Genomic DNA, 17320 nt, shown 5'->3' with positions numbered 1-17320 from the left:
TCATCTTGGCCAACCCGGCTCCTAGAACACTTAAAAATGCCCGTAATCTTCAACACATCAACTCCAGCATCTAGGAGATCTGAGATACTTGTTTTTGCTTGTTGCTCTCTCATGATAATAAATTGACTAAAGGATTATTGCTTGTTTAAGTAAATAGAATATAAGAAATACTCATTAAACTTTTTCAAATTAATGAGAAAATAAACATCCTTTAAACGTCCACGTTTTGCTACCCTGCCCTGTAAGTATTTCTTAGTTTTCTCATGCCCTATTTTCAGGATGACCACGTTAATTTTTGGTTTCTTATATTTTTAACGTACGGGCAGGTCATATTATTATTTACAACTAAATGTATAATTATATGACCATATCAAGTTGGTTATTTGATAGCAGCCATTGAGTAACTATCTTGATTCCAGATGGGGAAATATGCTACTGCGCGTGCAATTACGTTTCCTACTGGGTTATTTTGGGGGGTTTCTATATGTATATAAATAAGGTATGGCGGGCACGATTTCCCCAAAAATATAAACATAAAAAATGCCTCTATTCTACGAAGGAATTCCCCTAGATTTGATTAGAAGCGTATGATTGTATGAAAAAATTATAATTACTCATAACGCTCACCCACAGTACAAATAGGAAAAAAAAAACAGGTTTCCATGGAGAGTCAACATTTATTTTGTTATCAAGGATTTTCTTGATATGTTTATTTTGTTTCGTTCCGCTAGCACATTAACAACATTAAACTAACCTGAGCCCAAGTAAAATAAAAGTGAAAAAGTTTTCTTTATTGTTCTACATAGTAAATTCATTTGATTCCATCATGAACACAATTGGTGTTTTCATGCTAATAGCATGTATACATTTCGTCATATCTGTTCCCATGAATACTCATGAAAATAATTTTAGAAGTGAAGCTCTCAAAAATTTTTATAAGGAAACGTAAGTAATTTGTAAGAGTTTGTTGCCACCATTTGAAACGTAATCTGTAAGTTGTTAGTTAACTTAACTACTTATAAATCCATGTACAAAAAATATTTAGAAGGAAATTAAAATATATTATATTACTCCAAAGTTACTCTCTGCAAAATAATCATTATTGTTCGCTATTTACTTTAAAAGTGTATACAGTATTCATTTTACTTATTGAGTATTTTTGATTCTTCTTGCTTTTAGAAATGTTGGACTAACCTCTTTTTGAGCAGGAAGTATACAAAATGCACCATTCTAATGCTCCATACCTTTAATGCAATCTTTCCTTACTTTATAAGCAGTATACTTACTTTGATCTTCGAAATGTAATACTAATAAAAAAATTGATTGAGTCTAATTAGCCCATCAACACTTATCGTGATCATATGATCCAAGTAATCTTTTTAACACTTAAATCAATCCTCTAAATTTATTTGTGAAACTTAGGACTGGTTCTATCTGTTCTTGAGATCGGCCCTTAAGACTGTCAGTCCTTCGGACTGTCAATTTAAAAAAAATAAGAAATAAAGGTAAGTGACGTCATCAAGGCCCGAGCTTTATAAATGTTAGGACCGGTATGCAAGACTGAAATAGACTGAACCGAGGCTAGACGGGACTCTAGTCTTCATAGAGTCTTAAATGAGGACTGCCAAACATCTAGTATTATATAACAATATTTCTCTAATCAATATATAGATTTTTTATTCCAAACTTTAGTTGGAATAATTTACAAATATGTCCCAAATTAAGGGCAATACATTGTAATAATTTTATCTTGCGTGATGTTTTGATCGGTAGCTTTATTTTGAAAAGTAAAAGATAATAGAAAACGCCTTTAATATTTATCTCCCTAGTGTGATCAAATGAACAAAGTCTTTTTTAGGGAAAACCTATTCATTTTCGTCATTAATAATTTTATCTCTAATTTACATCCATATTTATCTCAATTAAAAGGGTTGAGTCAAAAATAATTATTTGCGTTTATAGGTTAGAGCAATTAATTATTTCTATTTAACCCTTGGTAAAATTGTTTCTAAGACTTGCCATTAAATAATATATGATAATATCTCTTCTAAAGGCAAGAAACGGAGAAGGAGATCCCCATCACTACGGAACAGCCTTCCCTTCTAGATGAAGACGTCAAAGAATCTAGACGCGACTCATGCACTTGTATTTGTGCTGATACCAATTCGTCCTGCCTTTGTATTTCATTTATTACTAATACAATTCATAATGTCATATGCTCTCAAGAGTTTGATAAAATCCTTGTAGACTCAAGTTCTAGATACAATGAGAACAATCAGTCAACTTCTCAGGAACTTCAGGATTTGATTTTGAATCATCCAGACTTGCAATATCTAAATACGGATCTCCTATCAGATGGTATTTTCAGTTTTGCATTAAGTTTCATCCGAAATGTAAGTATCTTTTTTTAATTGTGAAATCAATCATATATTTTATAGTTTATCCTCTATGTATCCATGATGTAGCATTTACGTCTTGCTGGAGAAAGAGCTGGAGAGAACCTTGTCTTTTCACCATTGAGTGTTCATGCTATTCTGTCGATTCTAACCTCAGCTGCCTCACCCGATTCACAAACACAAATAGAACTTCTCAACTCTCTTGGAACACTCAACAATATCAATTCATTAGAAACTCTCTATGCGTCTCTCTTTGAAGATTATTCTGTAAGCTATATTATATGTGGAACATACACAAATTTGTTTGGGAAAGGAAGAATTCAATAAAAGTTATTTTGATATCATTATTTAGAGAATGGGCGAAACTCTTAAAATCGCTAATGGGATCTGGTCACCTCCATCTCTCAAGCCCGGTGTAAACACTAGTTTTATAGACCATATATCAAAGGTCTACCAATCTACCTATGAATTTTTAGATGCAGATGTTGCCAAGGATAATATAAACTACTGGGTCAATAATAGAACCAATGGAAAGATAAAGTCTCTTTTTGGTTAGTCATGAGTTTTACGTCATGCATTTTTGTTCCTTATTTTTTTAACTTGTAGATGAAGTGGCTGAGGATTTCATTCTCCTGTTGGCCAATGTTGTTTATTTCAAAGACTCTTGGACCATAAAATTTGAAGAGCCATTTGAAGACGAGGACAATTACTTTACTTTGATGGTAGTTCAATCCGTGCAATTTATGCAAATATATTACTTGTTCTTTATATCTGTATTTAACTCAGGATGGTAAAAAAGTCAAAGCAAAAATGATGGAAAGATCCTCATTAGAATTTCAAACTGGAATATTTGACTATGGAAGAATAAAAAACATCAAAACAGTTAATATACCATACGAGGTAATACATCTAAGCATTGCGTCTATGTTTTCAACAAATTTATTTTACCTTTTTGCATTACTAGGGATTTGATAGAAGATTTGAAATGGTATTGATTGTTCCAGAAAATCACAGAGAACTAGGTTTTATACAAGCCGAGCTCCTCTCATTTAATAGTAATTTTACATAAATACGAATATTCATATTAATTATTATTACATGGATTCTAATTATAGGTATGGACAATATATTTCAAATGGCACTTGCGTCACTTACCACAGACTATGATTACTACCTAGATTCTCCAACGGTGGTACTCCCAGAGTTTTTGATTGAAACGAAACTAAACTTAAACGAAATTTTAAAGAAGGTATAACGTCAATGTACTTGTATATGACTCATTATAAAAAGTAATAATTAATATAACTAATTCCAAATCCATAGATGGGAATCAGATCAATATTTTCTGACGCCTCACTTGATAAAATAGGCCATGACTTAAGCCTTAAAGTGAGTCAAGTTCAGCATAAAGCAATACTCGAAGTCAACAAACACGGAACCGAGGGCGCTGCTTCAACGGGTAAACATTTTCTGTAGTTTAAATGTGTGATACGTCAACATAAAGCAATATTGAACAAAAATCAAGGTAAAAGGAGAAAATCCCTATTTATTTTTTTACTTCAGAGATACAGACATCCTAATGTTTCATAGATATATTGGGGTCAATTAAAAGTTTTGTATTCAAATTTGTGTCTTGGATTAAGATAACCAAGAATTTTAGCTATGGTTTTAACCTTCATTTAGTTTAAGAGACTTCTATCGGCCACAATATGGTCCCTTTAAAATAAAATATGTTAATTTTACAACTTTTTAATGTGAAAAACAATTTTGGATTTTTCACGTGCAATAATTGGATAATTTGCTGAAGAATACAAATGTAATTTAGAGTTAATATTGAGAAAAATCATTCTATTTTGCTTTTGTGTTGATAGGTTACATATTTTGTAAAGTTTTATTATTTTCTAATGATTATTTTTAAATCTGATAGGGATTGAGGTCATTCCCTTAATTGGTAATCTAGGTGCTCCCACTTCCGTTAAAGCTAACGTTCCTTTCCTTTTCTTCATTCACGACAAACAGCGTAAGATACCCCTTTTTATGGGTCAAGTGATGGATCCAAGAGTATAGTAACTATATTATGTAACCAAATACATACACATATTCCTTTGTCTTTGTCTTATGCAAATTTTAGCGGAATTAGCATGATATTTATAAATTCATAGCTTCTTATTTTCTTTATATTATAGTACAGATATGCATTTATATAATATTTAATATGATTTTTTTTAAATAATAATTATTTAGTAAACGATTTTTCATCCGACTTTTAATTCTGTTTGGCATAAAAAAAACACAAACCCATTTTTTAAAGTAGAAAAATTAAAAAATTGAAATTAATTTAAAATCCGGGTATAATACCATATTGTTCATGTACTAAATTATACCTAAATCTGCCAAATCCTGTGCTGTATCTATTAATCTTCTTCTGATTCTTTTGACTCCTGGATGATCTGACTCAGTCTCTTTTGTCTCAATTGCCTTAAACATTATTTTATAATCCTTCCCAATCATAAAAAATGAGTGTCTATTGATCTCTTCGGGGTAGTTAGATAATATTTCAACTATCATTGGTAATATGAGAGCAAATCCCCTCATTTCCTCTATTTCTTCCGAAAAAACTTCATAATTGACATCCATATACTCGTTTAAATATGAGCTGAAAATAGTAAAATACTCTTTCTTACAGTCCTCTAAATGTTTTTGTCTCCAATCCCTATCCGAACAACTGTAAACAAAGTACCAAAAATCTCTAGCTGGATGAGCTATCATAAGACCTTGATAGTCAATCATTAGTACATGATTATCAGAGGGCCTATATAGTAAATTATTTCTCCAAAAATCACCATGCATCATAGTCTTGTACATACTTTGTTCCTTGACTGTCTTTGTTAGCAATCTTTGAAAAACTTCCAATATTTTTCCATCTCTAAAATACGACATGGCTCTTTTTCCTAACGTTACCCCCTCTGGCTCTGGTAAATGATTAATTAAAACCCTTTCGTACATTTTCATAAATGGCTTAAACATTTTTTTTAAACCAGCAGAACTATCGTTTGTCATGAAATTATGCTCAAAGTCTGATGGAGTAAGATTAGGCTTATATGTCACTTTTGTGTTTTTTCGATTCAAAAACTGCCACCAAATACCATGGAAATGTCCCATAGACCTTAATGCAGATTTTGCAATTTCAATATCAATCAACGATGTACCATCAATTTTTTTAAATCTACAAGGAATTTTTTTTGTTAAATCAAAGTATTATAAGAAAAATAATCTTCTGTACCTTTCATCTCCTTGCTTCTCCATGACATTTTCAAGAAGTATTATAGCTTTTTCTGATTTTAATTGTATCGTCGTAGGTCTGATATCTTTGTTCCGACAAAACCATGATCTCTTCAGTGATAATTCTGAATTTATATGAGCGTAGTAGCATCGAGGAGAAAGCTCTGCAATAAATGGCCAGTTGGCAGATAGGAGAGGAAGAAACACACTATACCAATGAATCTCTTTATAGAATGGTCTATGAATGGTTGATAACAAACGTAACCATAGGGGAGCGTCGTTCATTGTTTCTTTTGAAATCAAATGAAGATCTTGATCATTTGACAATTTTGCAGTTATTTTAACAATATCCGATTGAAAGTTTTCATTACATAGTCCCGACTGTTTGTTATATATTTTAAAGTCCTTGAGCTGAATACACTTTCCAAAGTATTTGGTAAGGATTGTTTCTAAAATATTTTGATTTAATTCCTCAGATTGCTTGAGAACATTGGAGTGGGGAATACAAGAAGCCATGATGTGAATTCTTGACTTGTTTTTTTCGTTCACAATACTCACCATGTAATAATAATAAAACATCAACTTTGCTTCCTTGTGCTAAACACAGACTAATTCATTCAATTGATAAAAATATTATTATTTTTTGATTGAGCTCACTCGTCTGCCTCTTTGTTAGAGATAAGTTTAATGTTAAATAACTTATTTAAACTTGACAATGTCTCATTTAATGATGTAGAATTTTCTCAATGAAGTTAATCTAATAATCCAAGTTGATAGAGGTAACAATGAAGAATATATTTATACCAGGAGTGTCCGAAGGGGAGATGGCTTTAGTTTTCCCCCCTAAATCAAGGAATTTTTGAAATATTAAGCATATGAAAATAAAAAATAACATAAGAAAAGGCTGATAATCCTGCAGAAATCTGTACGTATTTCATAACTTAATGCAAGGTTTTTAATATATATGAGAACGTACGTAAGTATTCGCCATAACCTTGCCTCATTTAATAGTAATAAGGCAAGGCAGGTAGTGATTGCATGAATTATATAGATTCAAAGATGTTACAAAAAGTATAATTAGGTTATACGTATAGGTTTTGTTGAGTGCGGAAAAAAAATAATACTGCGCATATGTGAAAAAAGTAATTGGGGTGTGAGATGTAAGCAGCGTGATTCAAAATAATGAAGAGAGTGTGCCTCATACTAAGGCCCTAGAAAAATGAATATATATTTGTAAATACAGTTTCATTAATCATTGTTATATAGTAGAATTGTAATACATTTTATAGAATATTTAATTTATTAATATCTGTTACTTTAAAAAAGTTGTTCCTAGTTTAAGTAAGAAAAGAAAGTGTATAATTTAAACCAATTGATAAAAGTTTATTTGATAAAAAGTGACACTCGTTGAACTCTTTTTCTCTGGTAGAGTGGTTGATGTCTTTACAGGTAACAAATATTTATTTTTTGCAAAGTAATAATTAGTGATGCATCACTAATATTTTATAATGAATAATTCTCCAATATTCGTTAAAAATGTATGGACAAATTTGACTCCTTGTCAATTTACTCGTTTTTCCTCCCAAAAAATATTATTAAAAAACTCATCTGCTTATAAGTTCATTTTCGAAAATAACAAACATTGATGAATGAGGTAAAAGAAAGTGGGCTATTCATTGACCCTGAATACTGGATGTGTGGGATACAGCTATATCGTGGAGATCAAATGCCCCTACTCTTGACGTTATGAAAAAAATTATCCTGGACACAATTTTTCCTCGTTGGAGTTTCAAGATGGAAAAATTAAGCTCCATAAAAATCATAGTTACCATTACCAAATTCAGGGTTGGCCTGGTATAGCTAAAAAGTCTTTTTTCGTTACTTATACTTTCCAAGATATCTTTATTGAGGAACTATTTTTTGACAGTGACTTCTTTACTCAAAAGATTCTTCCACCTCTGGTAAATTTTTATAACGAATAGTTTATGAAACATATATGGTCACAAATGTAAACTTTACAAATTCAAGCTGTAATATCTAAGATAACAAATAAAATTATATTTAATCTATTAATTATCATATATTATTATCTCAACAAAAAATATATATATATTTTGTATATCATTTGTTTTTTACAGAAAGGGGATTATGTTGTTTGACTATTTATGCACTTTTACTTACAATGTTCTTTTTAATGTTGCACAGAATAATGCAAACATATAAAATTCCGTGTCCATTCATTTGGGCGCGCTTTTTTGGGTGTGCATCTTTTCAGCGCTGATCATTTTAGCTTGCTTCTATTTGGCGTAGTATCATTTCGGCGTATCATATTTATATTATATTTAAGGGTGATAATTTTGGTAAGAATAGAAAAGCTCGCGAGGAGAAAAGAATAAATATGCATGGCATCATTGCTTAATTAATATACATCTTTTTCTATCAAGAACGTTATCATTCCCGCCTATATTATTCAATATTAATATAATATTAGATGCTGATAGTCGATAGGGAACTGAATAAAATGCCTAAAATAACGTCACCTTCTGTCTGGATTTATGAAAATGGAGGCCCAGGAATTTGGAAAATACTTACCGGATGAGAAAAAGATGGCTTGTCGGATTTGTGGATATATATGTGCCTGTAGTCCCCTGTCTAGAATTACACGCCACTCATTATGCTCATCTCATATCAAGAGCATGGATATTATCTAAAAAATCAAGTTAATGATGAAAACATCAAGTAAGACTTTAACTCTGATCTCACAAAGGTGCTTGTTACATGTAATATACACTTATCCATTGCTAATCATCCTACGTTCAAAAAAATTATTTAGATATGCACGGGTAAATTCTTCCCTTCCCGAGGAACTATCATTAATTAATGGAGGATGTTGGTAATGATATCATTTATAGAAATACCCCCATTGTAAATTGTGAAGTTGAGATAATTTTCAGCATGTTTAGAGTCATCCACACCAAATTACGAAATGGAACTCTAAATTTTGTACCATCTAGCAGTAAGTATTCATTTTTTTAAAAATCTAATCATAAAATATGATTGTAACTTAGCTAAAATTATCAAGAATTATGATACACAACTCATTAAATGGCAAAAAACAACTGCTTAAATGGTCACAACAACGGGGGTAGTTGTATTGGGTGTAGCAATTTATTTAGTAATTGTGTGTATCCTTCATGATAATAGTATGTTGTTATACAAGTATAAATGACCAGGGGAAAATCTTTTTTTTGATGCTCTTAATAAGGAGTAATATCACCCAACATTACTACATAATTAGTTTTTGCTCTAAATCTTTACGATGTCATGTTAGAAAACTACATTAAATCAATAATGTTTGCCTGAATTGTCTTATCAGTTATAAAGGAGTCTTATTTTTATATCTAGATAAGTAATTAAGGTTTAAAATTTGACTGCATGGATTAACTTTTTTTTTTTTTTAGATTAACATGAAATAAATGAAAGTGGGATTCTAAAAGCTGTTCGTACTAAGATTGGAAGACGATATGGATTTAAATCTAACATTATTTTATGATTTTGACATTTACTTTATTATAAGTAAATATTAAGATATCATCGGTAGAGATATATCTATCCGGCGCACAATTGTATATGCAACTTGCACATGAGGAAAAAAGGGTGATGATCTTTTTGATTAAACTCCACGTCTGGCTTGTGTTTTGCAACCTAAAGTTATGACATATTGAACTGAATTCCGATGTTAGAACAAGAAAATATTATTTCAATATTCTGTATTTATAATTTATTGTTCTTATTAGTCGTATGATTCTAATTGTTTAATTTTGTATATTTAACTTGATGATGTTTTATTTTTTAGTATGTAGATTATATTTAATTTAAGCCTTCTATTTTAAACTTGGAACTTCAAATATATTTCGAAATACTTTTACATTGTCGTTTTATTAGTTATTATTCTGAGAATATGGGTAATAATGAATTAGAATTTCATGGAGTTTTCAAATCTACTGTAACGGATAAAACCCATCTAAGTAAATTATACGTAGTATATCTTTATTAAACATTTTTGCTAATAAATACTTTCGTTATACTCTTAAAAATCGTAATAAAGCAGGCAACTGATAAATACTGATGTGATTATCTGTGAGAATCACGTCAGTATTTTAAACAATGATACCATATGTATTTCTCCCCCTTCTCCTCGCACGCGTTTTTCTCTACAATAATATCAACTATAATTATATTGGAACAAGGACACCTGTAAGAAGGACAGGACACTGCGCTCACGCGTTTCCAATTTTATGGGTCTTAGTTTATTCTATATGGAATGTCTCTCTTAAAGTGTTTAGCTACAAAATAAAGAGTTTTTAAAAACATTTTGCAAGGGAAAATTATCAAAATAATAAAATGAGGCTATATATTTATAATAGAAGTGGTACGTTATAAGTACTTTAATCAAAATAAACATTAAAAACCTATAAAAAAAGAAAAGGCACTATCAAAAAGTACAAAGTTGGTCCAAGCCTAAAAGTCAAAAGATTTTGATTGAAATTTAGCTTTTTTTCTATTAGCTTCTGAATTCTTAGCTGCCATTCTCTTTTTTGTTAAAAATCGGATGTCACCATTCTGCGTAGCACTGAAATTTTTACCCATTACATTAAACAAAGCGAATGAAATTCTTTGAAGAAAAGCTGACCAGGAGTGTCCTTCCTCGCACTTTACTCCCACAACGGCCATAATGTCAAAGTTTAAATTGTCCTGCATCCTCTCAATGAATGTGGCAACAAATGAAGCTCTAATATTTGGGGTGCCAAGTAAACTGTCTTTCTTTTCAGGAGTAGCTGTGATGTAAGAGAACACGAAGTGAGCATAAATACAGGAGAGGTAGAGAAGGTCGGATGGAGTCGACAACCCCCTCTGCTCATTATGTCGATGAATCTTTCAGGTCTACATGCTGATTGGTTTGGCTATCGAAGGTTCTTGAGTCCGGAGGTGTGTTTCTGATGACCATTAACTCTTGGCATGATGTACAGCTGATCTTCTTCTTCAAAGAAAAACTAGTCTACCCCCGGCAATAAAGTAGAAAGCATTGCTCTCTTCCTTAAAAGATAGTTCCTGGAGCTCATCTGGTTGCCAGTTAGTCAAAATGAGCTCAGCTTTTACCAGGTCTTCATCCAGCATAGCTTAAATGTCTGAGGTAGTCATACTTGAAAATTTAAAAAAGTAAAATATTGTATTGATATGATTGTATTGTAAAAATAAGGGACACCTAAATAAAGAAGATTACTATTAACAAATATCTTATTTACCTGAGAATTTGGCAAGACTCAGAATACAAATCTTTTCTCTACTTCCAGGATCTGTTACACGCAGATGTATTAGATACCTCCACTTAGTTGTCTTCAAACTTCACTAACTTGTTGAGACTGTCTTCTCAGGTCTCTGTTTGATTCAATTCTTCTTTTGCTCCCAGAAAGGAAGCCAAATGGGTGGCTTGAATCCCATTGTTGACCTTGCCTTCTGAGGTGATGTGTGACACTGCCTTTTGTCAATCAACACACTAGAGTGGTACATTTTGAATGACATATCTGCCTCAAACAGGATGCTGGCTACTAGTTGGGGCCCAATTTCTCATCATGGGATAGCTTCAAAAATCAACTCTTAGTTTTGTGACGAGGATGAAGTCTGATGGGAGTATCTTCTTGGTCAATTTGTCACCAAGTTCTTCCCTAGAGAGGACTGACTCCTCCATCAAGAGTCCAAACTCAGATGCTGTCGTAGGTGATTGAACTGTTGAGCCCTACGTGACGTGGTCGCAGCTTGAGTTAGCATTGATGACGCTTTAGGAGTTGAGAGGTAGTTGGGGAAGTTTGGCCATAGGGATGGTCCTACACCTAGTTTGAGGTACCTGTAAAAGAAGGACGGTTATAAGCATACTATCTTCCCAACATTTTTTACGAATTATCGATTGTGAAAACGGCAATCCGTATAGAACACATGAAAAGTGAGCAGCTGTCTTACCTCTTCTTTAGAGCCTTGCCATGGGTCTGACTTCTTTTAGACTGACAGAGTAGTTGAAATACAGGAAAACAGCTGTGTACTTTTGGATGGTGACTAATCTGTCTTCTTCAGATATGTCTCTCTTGGAATGACTCTCACCGAGGCGGTATCAAGTCTGGGGCTTTTCTCTTTGTTTGGCCACAGATGGATCGTAACACCAGACTGTTGTAGATAGTTGTCATTGTCCGTTCTACATCCTGGAGCAAGCCACTTAGTGGGCATGATTGGAATTACAAAACACAATAAAGATAGCGTCCACAAAGTAACTAATAGCTATTAGTTATTACTTATTATCTTACCAAACACGTTGCCTTGTTTTTTTTTCAATAGATCCATGTTGCATACATATTTGAATTCATGTTTGAGCGTGCCCAGTCCTGCTTACAGGAGTCCTTGATTGGAATTACTTTCAATCAAAAGGTTAGAATCATGTCATCGCTAGTGGTCAAATAACAATACAATATATTATCCGCGTGTTGAAACTAAGCACGCACGGAGTCTTCAGATGAAGAGTAGTATTCCATTTACTTAGTATATGGCATACAGTATACCTGCATTGAGCCTTGAAATAAACTCTCCTATTATGTCGGAGGAGTCTTATCCAACACAATGAACAAAAGAGGAGGGGGGGGGAGGTTGAAAAAAAGCGGAGAAGCTTTTTGCTCTTATAATGTGCTGAGACTGTTCGAAGTTAAATCTCGTCCAAGATCTTAATAGGAGAAATGGAGTGCAAAGTGAGATGATGAGAAGTTGAAACTTCGTGGAAGAGATCCTGTTCAGAGATAGATTAGTCATAGACGAGGAAGAGTCTATCGATCACTATTTGGCAGGTTGAAAATTGCTGTATTTCCTAATCTATCACCCTCAGTAGAATAGCTTACCAAATATTACATATCTTCATAACTAAGTACGCTAATTCATCAATTGAATAATATTTATTGTTTCTATATCTAGCTTCTTCGCTTGTTTGTGGTAAATCTCCTTGTGAGGTATTGAAGGAATGAAAGATGTGAACAAGGGTCCATGGTCAACTCCGTGGACTAAGAAGATCCATGACGTCTACAACTCTTTACCTGAATTTAGTTGATCTATGGTGTATTAGAATAAACTTCTATATAATTTTATATACTTTTGTGGTCCGTCTCTAAGGGAGCGAGAGAATTGGTAAAACATGGTGTAATCATTTATCATTCTAACTATGAAATTCAGTTTATATCAGTTCACCTATTTTCTCAAGTGGCATAGAACATGACTTATCCTCTCGAACGAAGAATACGAACAGAGTGACGGAAGCATGGATTAGAAACCGTCGATTAAGAAGAAATGCACACTTGCATAAACTTTTTTCTTAAAATTTTAATCAAAGTTCAAGGTATTTCCACCTATAATATGGAATAGGGGCTCCCTGTTATAGAAATTCCATGAAAATTGAGTGTCTATGGATCTGTTCCTCCATGATACTTTTCGTCATTCAAAAGTTCTTATTTTTGATAAGTACTCATTCTTGTTGAGCTACATAGTCATTTCTATTTGTGTATCTTCCTTTTAGATCAAATTTCTTGATTATCCATGTGACAAATTGAAGATATGAAACTCGTACTTCATTCTTTAACTCATGTCTTAAATTATTTCCTCCTTTACTAAACTTATTTAACTTTCTCTGCAATCAACTATATGATTCAGTTTTTACTATCTCTATCATTGACTTAAAGAGTGGTATCGCTAGCCCCAAAAGTTTCTTCGGCACCCCAAAATTTTATTATATATAAAATAAAACAATTTATATAAGTACTGTATTAAGTTGTTGATAATTTTTGGGGCGAAGTCCCCCAAAGGATGAAAAACCATAAAGGATAAAAAAACCCAAAGAAAGTAGGGTTTTTGCCGTAATCGAAAATCTTCACTAGTTGTGTATGTTTGCCCTAGTCCAGAAGTTTGGATATGTCTCCAAAGGGATTGCCCCAAATGAAAGAAGCAACCAACTAAATTTGTTTTGGAAACGCATCCTGTGTTGCTGTTATAGTTGCCCTTTAAAAATCTGACAGAATGCTTTCAGGATAGAAGACTCGGCCATGACAACTAAGGAAAAGTCCATTGCAAAATCTTCTATAAGTCTCATGGACTTGTTGGGAAGTAATCCATAGAAACATGGAATTACTGTCCCCATAACATGTACATGGACAGTAATTCCATGTACATGTTATGTAAAATGTAGTCGGACAGTCACTAAATGTCCCATCCACGAACCAATGCTTATATTTGGTCATTAAGTCCAACATTTTTGTTGTGCCAAATATAATTATTCGGTGTTCATCATCGACGCCTGAATCATAGAGGAGAAATTGTTCTCTAGTGTTCGTTTTTGAAATTCCTCTGGAATAGTATTAAAAACTTAATTGGGTGGTTTATTTATGGAGCATTTGTTGTGAATGACGATCCCCGAATTTGATCTGAATGTAAAAAAACCAGTCCTGGATTATTTTGTTATAACATTGTTTAAATAAAGAATATGTTTTTACTCGGCTAAATTTTTGCTTTGAATAAAATATCAACCTCTTCACTTATGTATATTCCATACTAATCAAGCTTAAGACATCATTATATGTATTCTTACTTTCTATTCCATCTTTAACGAGTGGGTGCATTGCAACTGGCTATCAAATACAACAACAAACATTTTGTTTTTTATTCATTGTATATTTCATACATAATTTTCTAAGATTCTCTATTTAGATCACGTAGTCGAGGTAAATACCTTGGACGTACCAAATTGTGTATAACGTGATTATTCTAAAAAAACTTTTATTAATATGGTAGTCTACTTTTAGTTACGATGTAACTTTGATCCCCGTCATTTATGAATATTTTTAATATATTTTCTTTAGTTAGGAATAAATATCATTTTTTTAATACTAGGTATATTTTTGTCATAAAAAAGTCATTAAAATAGTGGAGAAATAAGTAGTATATTAAGAAAAATTGGATATTATGTAATAAACATGAAATGATCATGTCAAAAACAGACTAATAATAAGATCTTAATTTGTCATTTATGTTGAATATAATATATAAAGAGCATAATATAATGATCTTGCTAACACAACTGAATATGATGCCTTGTGATTCTGACTATTATTTCTTTAGAGATATATATTTTTGAAAATATTTAAATGATACTAAGAAGATAAAATTTTCTAAAGCATCCTTATATTCACATTGCTGGAACAGTTTGTAGCATAGACCAATGTAATAGTTCTACAACTGATAACAGTAATAATTTTGATAACTCGCATGTCTACTATTACAATAATTAAACAGCATTTTATAATCGAAATAAAGTTGAAAGAATCAATAAAATAATGGATAACTCATGAATAGGGAGCTAAATTTAGAGGAATATCTTTTATGTTTAAATGTATTTGTCCAACCAAATCGTATTATTATTTTGTTACATTTTAACTATTGTCTTTCATAAAACACATTATTATTAGTTCTTATGGAAAACATTTAGTTATTATCTATAATAAATTTATTATTGTGTAAATCCTAGATCTTTGCAAGAATAACATTCCAATATGGTGAGAAGCTGTTTAGAAAAGGATTCCCGGCTTAGTAAGTTTGGAAATTGCAACGATATTCAAATATTCCCATTGAAGTATGCGTAAGTCACTTATATATTTTTTAAACACATAATCACTTAAAAGTTCCCAATAACAATTTATATGTAATAATATAACATAAATAGAATTATCTTTCACATGTTTTCCAATGGCAAAATAGACTCAAAAGTAATAAATAAATCAAGGGTGAGCTTGAAGTGTTCAGGCTATATAATTAGACCTATAGATCGCACATCACAAAATCCATGTTATAAATGGAATTATACCAATGTGATAGGGTTAAATGATTTCAGCATTTCAAGACACTGAAGACAACCCCTCTTGGATTAATTCCAGCAAGTATTTTTAGTGTTTTGCAGTTCTTGTAGGAGCTCCACGTTAATCTCTGATCTTCAAAATTCTATAGGTTGTTGATTTTGACCTCAGTAGCATCCAGAATTAATCTTGTATTAGGAAACTTCATTTGAAAGTTATCTGGCATGTAGAGATCCGTGACATCTTTGAGTTAGAAGGGATTAAATTCTTAAAATTGGTGAATGTGAAAAATCCGCCATGTTTTGAACACTTTCCCAACTGAAGTGCGATGTATTTGGAACATAAGAGCAAGTTCGAGGTCATCTTTGTTTTGTCGGAGCTTCATAAATGTCAAAAATAGCTCAACTTTTGGGGTCAAGAGTTATTTTATAATTGACATGATCAAGATAGGAAAACACATATTGAAAATGATTATAGTCGGCGAATCCTGTGTCTTAAGCGATTACTAAAAACGATAAGATAATACTATATTAATGTTTTAGGTAGAGATTTCACATACCTTAAGAATCATTCTTGAAATTTTCAATCGCGAAACTTGGTCGAATAAGGTCTTCTTTAGTACTTATCAGTACATCTAGACCAGACGTACTGATGAGCTGTAGAAATTGAATTTGTCTGACAATCCTGATCTTGAGTTTGAACAAAGGTATATGATTTTCGTTGTCAGTGTGAGCATCCTCAGTCAGGGGATGAACATCTTCTGTCACGAGATCAATGTACATACCATCGACCTCAACTACTTTGTTATCATTCTAATAAACGAAGGTTGCAATATTATCATATTAATATTATATAAAATAAAGACATGCATGTCACAACTTCCTTCATTTGGACTTTCTTTCGATGGTTTAATTTGCAAGTTTGGCCGAGATTGCTCAAACAATGACGTCTCTCAGCTCGTTCTTGTCGATATGAGTCTCCTTGCTTCACTTTTGAGTTTTGAAATATTAAAAGATATAGAGGTTTTTCTGAATGGTAACTTTGTTAAATTATAATTCAGACTTTCAACTATCAAGTGAGATATTTATACACTTTCTGGATTCATTCTTTTTGGAGCGATGAGCCTCTGTATAAAACAAAACTGTTTTCAACTTTAAACAAATATAACTCAATTTCTAAAGATAGTAAATATTTTAAAAATTGTTTTTTAATTGTTTAGCATTCGGCTTTGAAATATATTAATACCTTTTGTCCATATCTTGAACATCAAACTATTAAGAGAACATATAATTTTAAAAATAGCCAAAAATAAAAAAAACTTTATAGTCTTTTTTTAAGGGCCTGAGGATGATAGAGAAAAACTAAAACTATATTTGGAATCAAATTCTATTATTTGATTGTTTTGACATCTTTGCTGTTTTGCCGCGTTGGTAATTACAGAATATTATAATGCGCCATCTAGCGGTGTAATTTATTAGTTTGCTCGCACCCCATTTAAACAGTTTATCTTATCTTATACTAACATAAATTTGATATTACTAAAATTTGTTACTTCATATTTAGAAACTATAAATAGGGTTCATTAGTGTATTTATTTATTTAAGAGATTAAAAGACAAAATAAATATTGAAGTACCTATATATGATTAAAAACAGTATAATTCAAAGTTGGTAAATGTTATAACAGATTATGTTAATTCATATATCTAAA

General features: G+C 31.8%; 2 protein-coding genes and 2 long non-coding RNA genes across 4 annotated transcripts; 2 read left to right on the top strand and 2 right to left on the bottom strand.

Annotated features, from left to right (window-relative positions):
- Positions 1-629: 629 nt before the first annotated feature.
- LOC121122019 (antichymotrypsin-2) lies at positions 630-4647 on the top strand. Its single transcript, XM_040717028.2, has 10 exons — positions 630-945; positions 2054-2393; positions 2466-2663; positions 2749-2947; positions 3003-3118; positions 3183-3296; positions 3361-3451; positions 3512-3645; positions 3720-3855; positions 4324-4647. Exons 1-10 carry the CDS (start codon positions 827-829, stop codon positions 4461-4463), a joined length of 1587 nt encoding a protein of 528 aa, XP_040572962.1. The 5' UTR covers positions 630-826; the 3' UTR covers positions 4464-4647.
- Positions 4544-6614, bottom strand: LOC121122021 (uncharacterized). The gene is made up of 2 exons (XM_040717029.2): positions 5680-6614; positions 4544-5622 (listed from the first exon to the last, which is right to left on the bottom strand). The coding sequence occupies exons 1-2, from the start codon at positions 6255-6257 to the stop codon at positions 4770-4772; spliced, it is 1431 nt and encodes a 476-aa protein (XP_040572963.1). The 5' UTR covers positions 6258-6614; the 3' UTR covers positions 4544-4769.
- Positions 6615-10051: 3437 nt separating this feature from the next.
- On the bottom strand, positions 10052-12186 carry LOC121122023 (uncharacterized). Its single transcript, XR_005865665.2, has 4 exons — positions 12035-12186; positions 11697-11945; positions 10985-11583; positions 10052-10881 (listed from the first exon to the last, which is right to left on the bottom strand). It is a non-coding gene; the product is annotated as an uncharacterized lncRNA (long non-coding RNA).
- A 249-nt stretch (positions 12187-12435) lies between these two features.
- On the top strand, positions 12436-15226 carry LOC139905938 (uncharacterized). Its single transcript, XR_011781097.1, has 3 exons — positions 12436-12565; positions 12690-12899; positions 12945-15226. It is a non-coding gene; the product is annotated as an uncharacterized lncRNA (long non-coding RNA).
- The last annotated feature ends 2094 nt before the right edge of the window (positions 15227-17320 follow it).

Source organism: Lepeophtheirus salmonis, chromosome 7, assembly GCF_016086655.4.
Source record: "Lepeophtheirus salmonis chromosome 7, UVic_Lsal_1.4, whole genome shotgun sequence".
Lineage (NCBI taxonomy): Eukaryota > Metazoa > Arthropoda > Copepoda > Siphonostomatoida > Caligidae > Lepeophtheirus > Lepeophtheirus salmonis.
Note: the sequence above shows the minus strand (reverse complement) of the source record. Positions and strands in the feature narration are given on the sequence as shown.

Coding starts and splice junctions, on each gene's coding strand:
- LOC121122019 (XM_040717028.2), top strand. CDS start 827: ATGAACACAATTGGTGTTTTCATGCTAATAGCATGTATACATTTCGTC. Junction 2,394..2,465: donor CATTAAGTTTCATCCGAAAT/GTAAGTATCTTT, acceptor TCCATGATGTAG/CATTTACGTCTTGCTGGAGA. Junction 3,646..3,719: donor TAAACGAAATTTTAAAGAAG/GTATAACGTCAA, acceptor CCAAATCCATAG/ATGGGAATCAGATCAATATT.
- LOC121122021 (XM_040717029.2), bottom strand. CDS start 6,257: ATGTTTTATTATTATTACATGGTGAGTATTGTGAACGAAAAAAACAAG. Junction 5,623..5,679: donor GAGAAGCAAGGAGATGAAAG/GTACAGAAGATT, acceptor AATTCCTTGTAG/ATTTAAAAAAATTGATGGTA.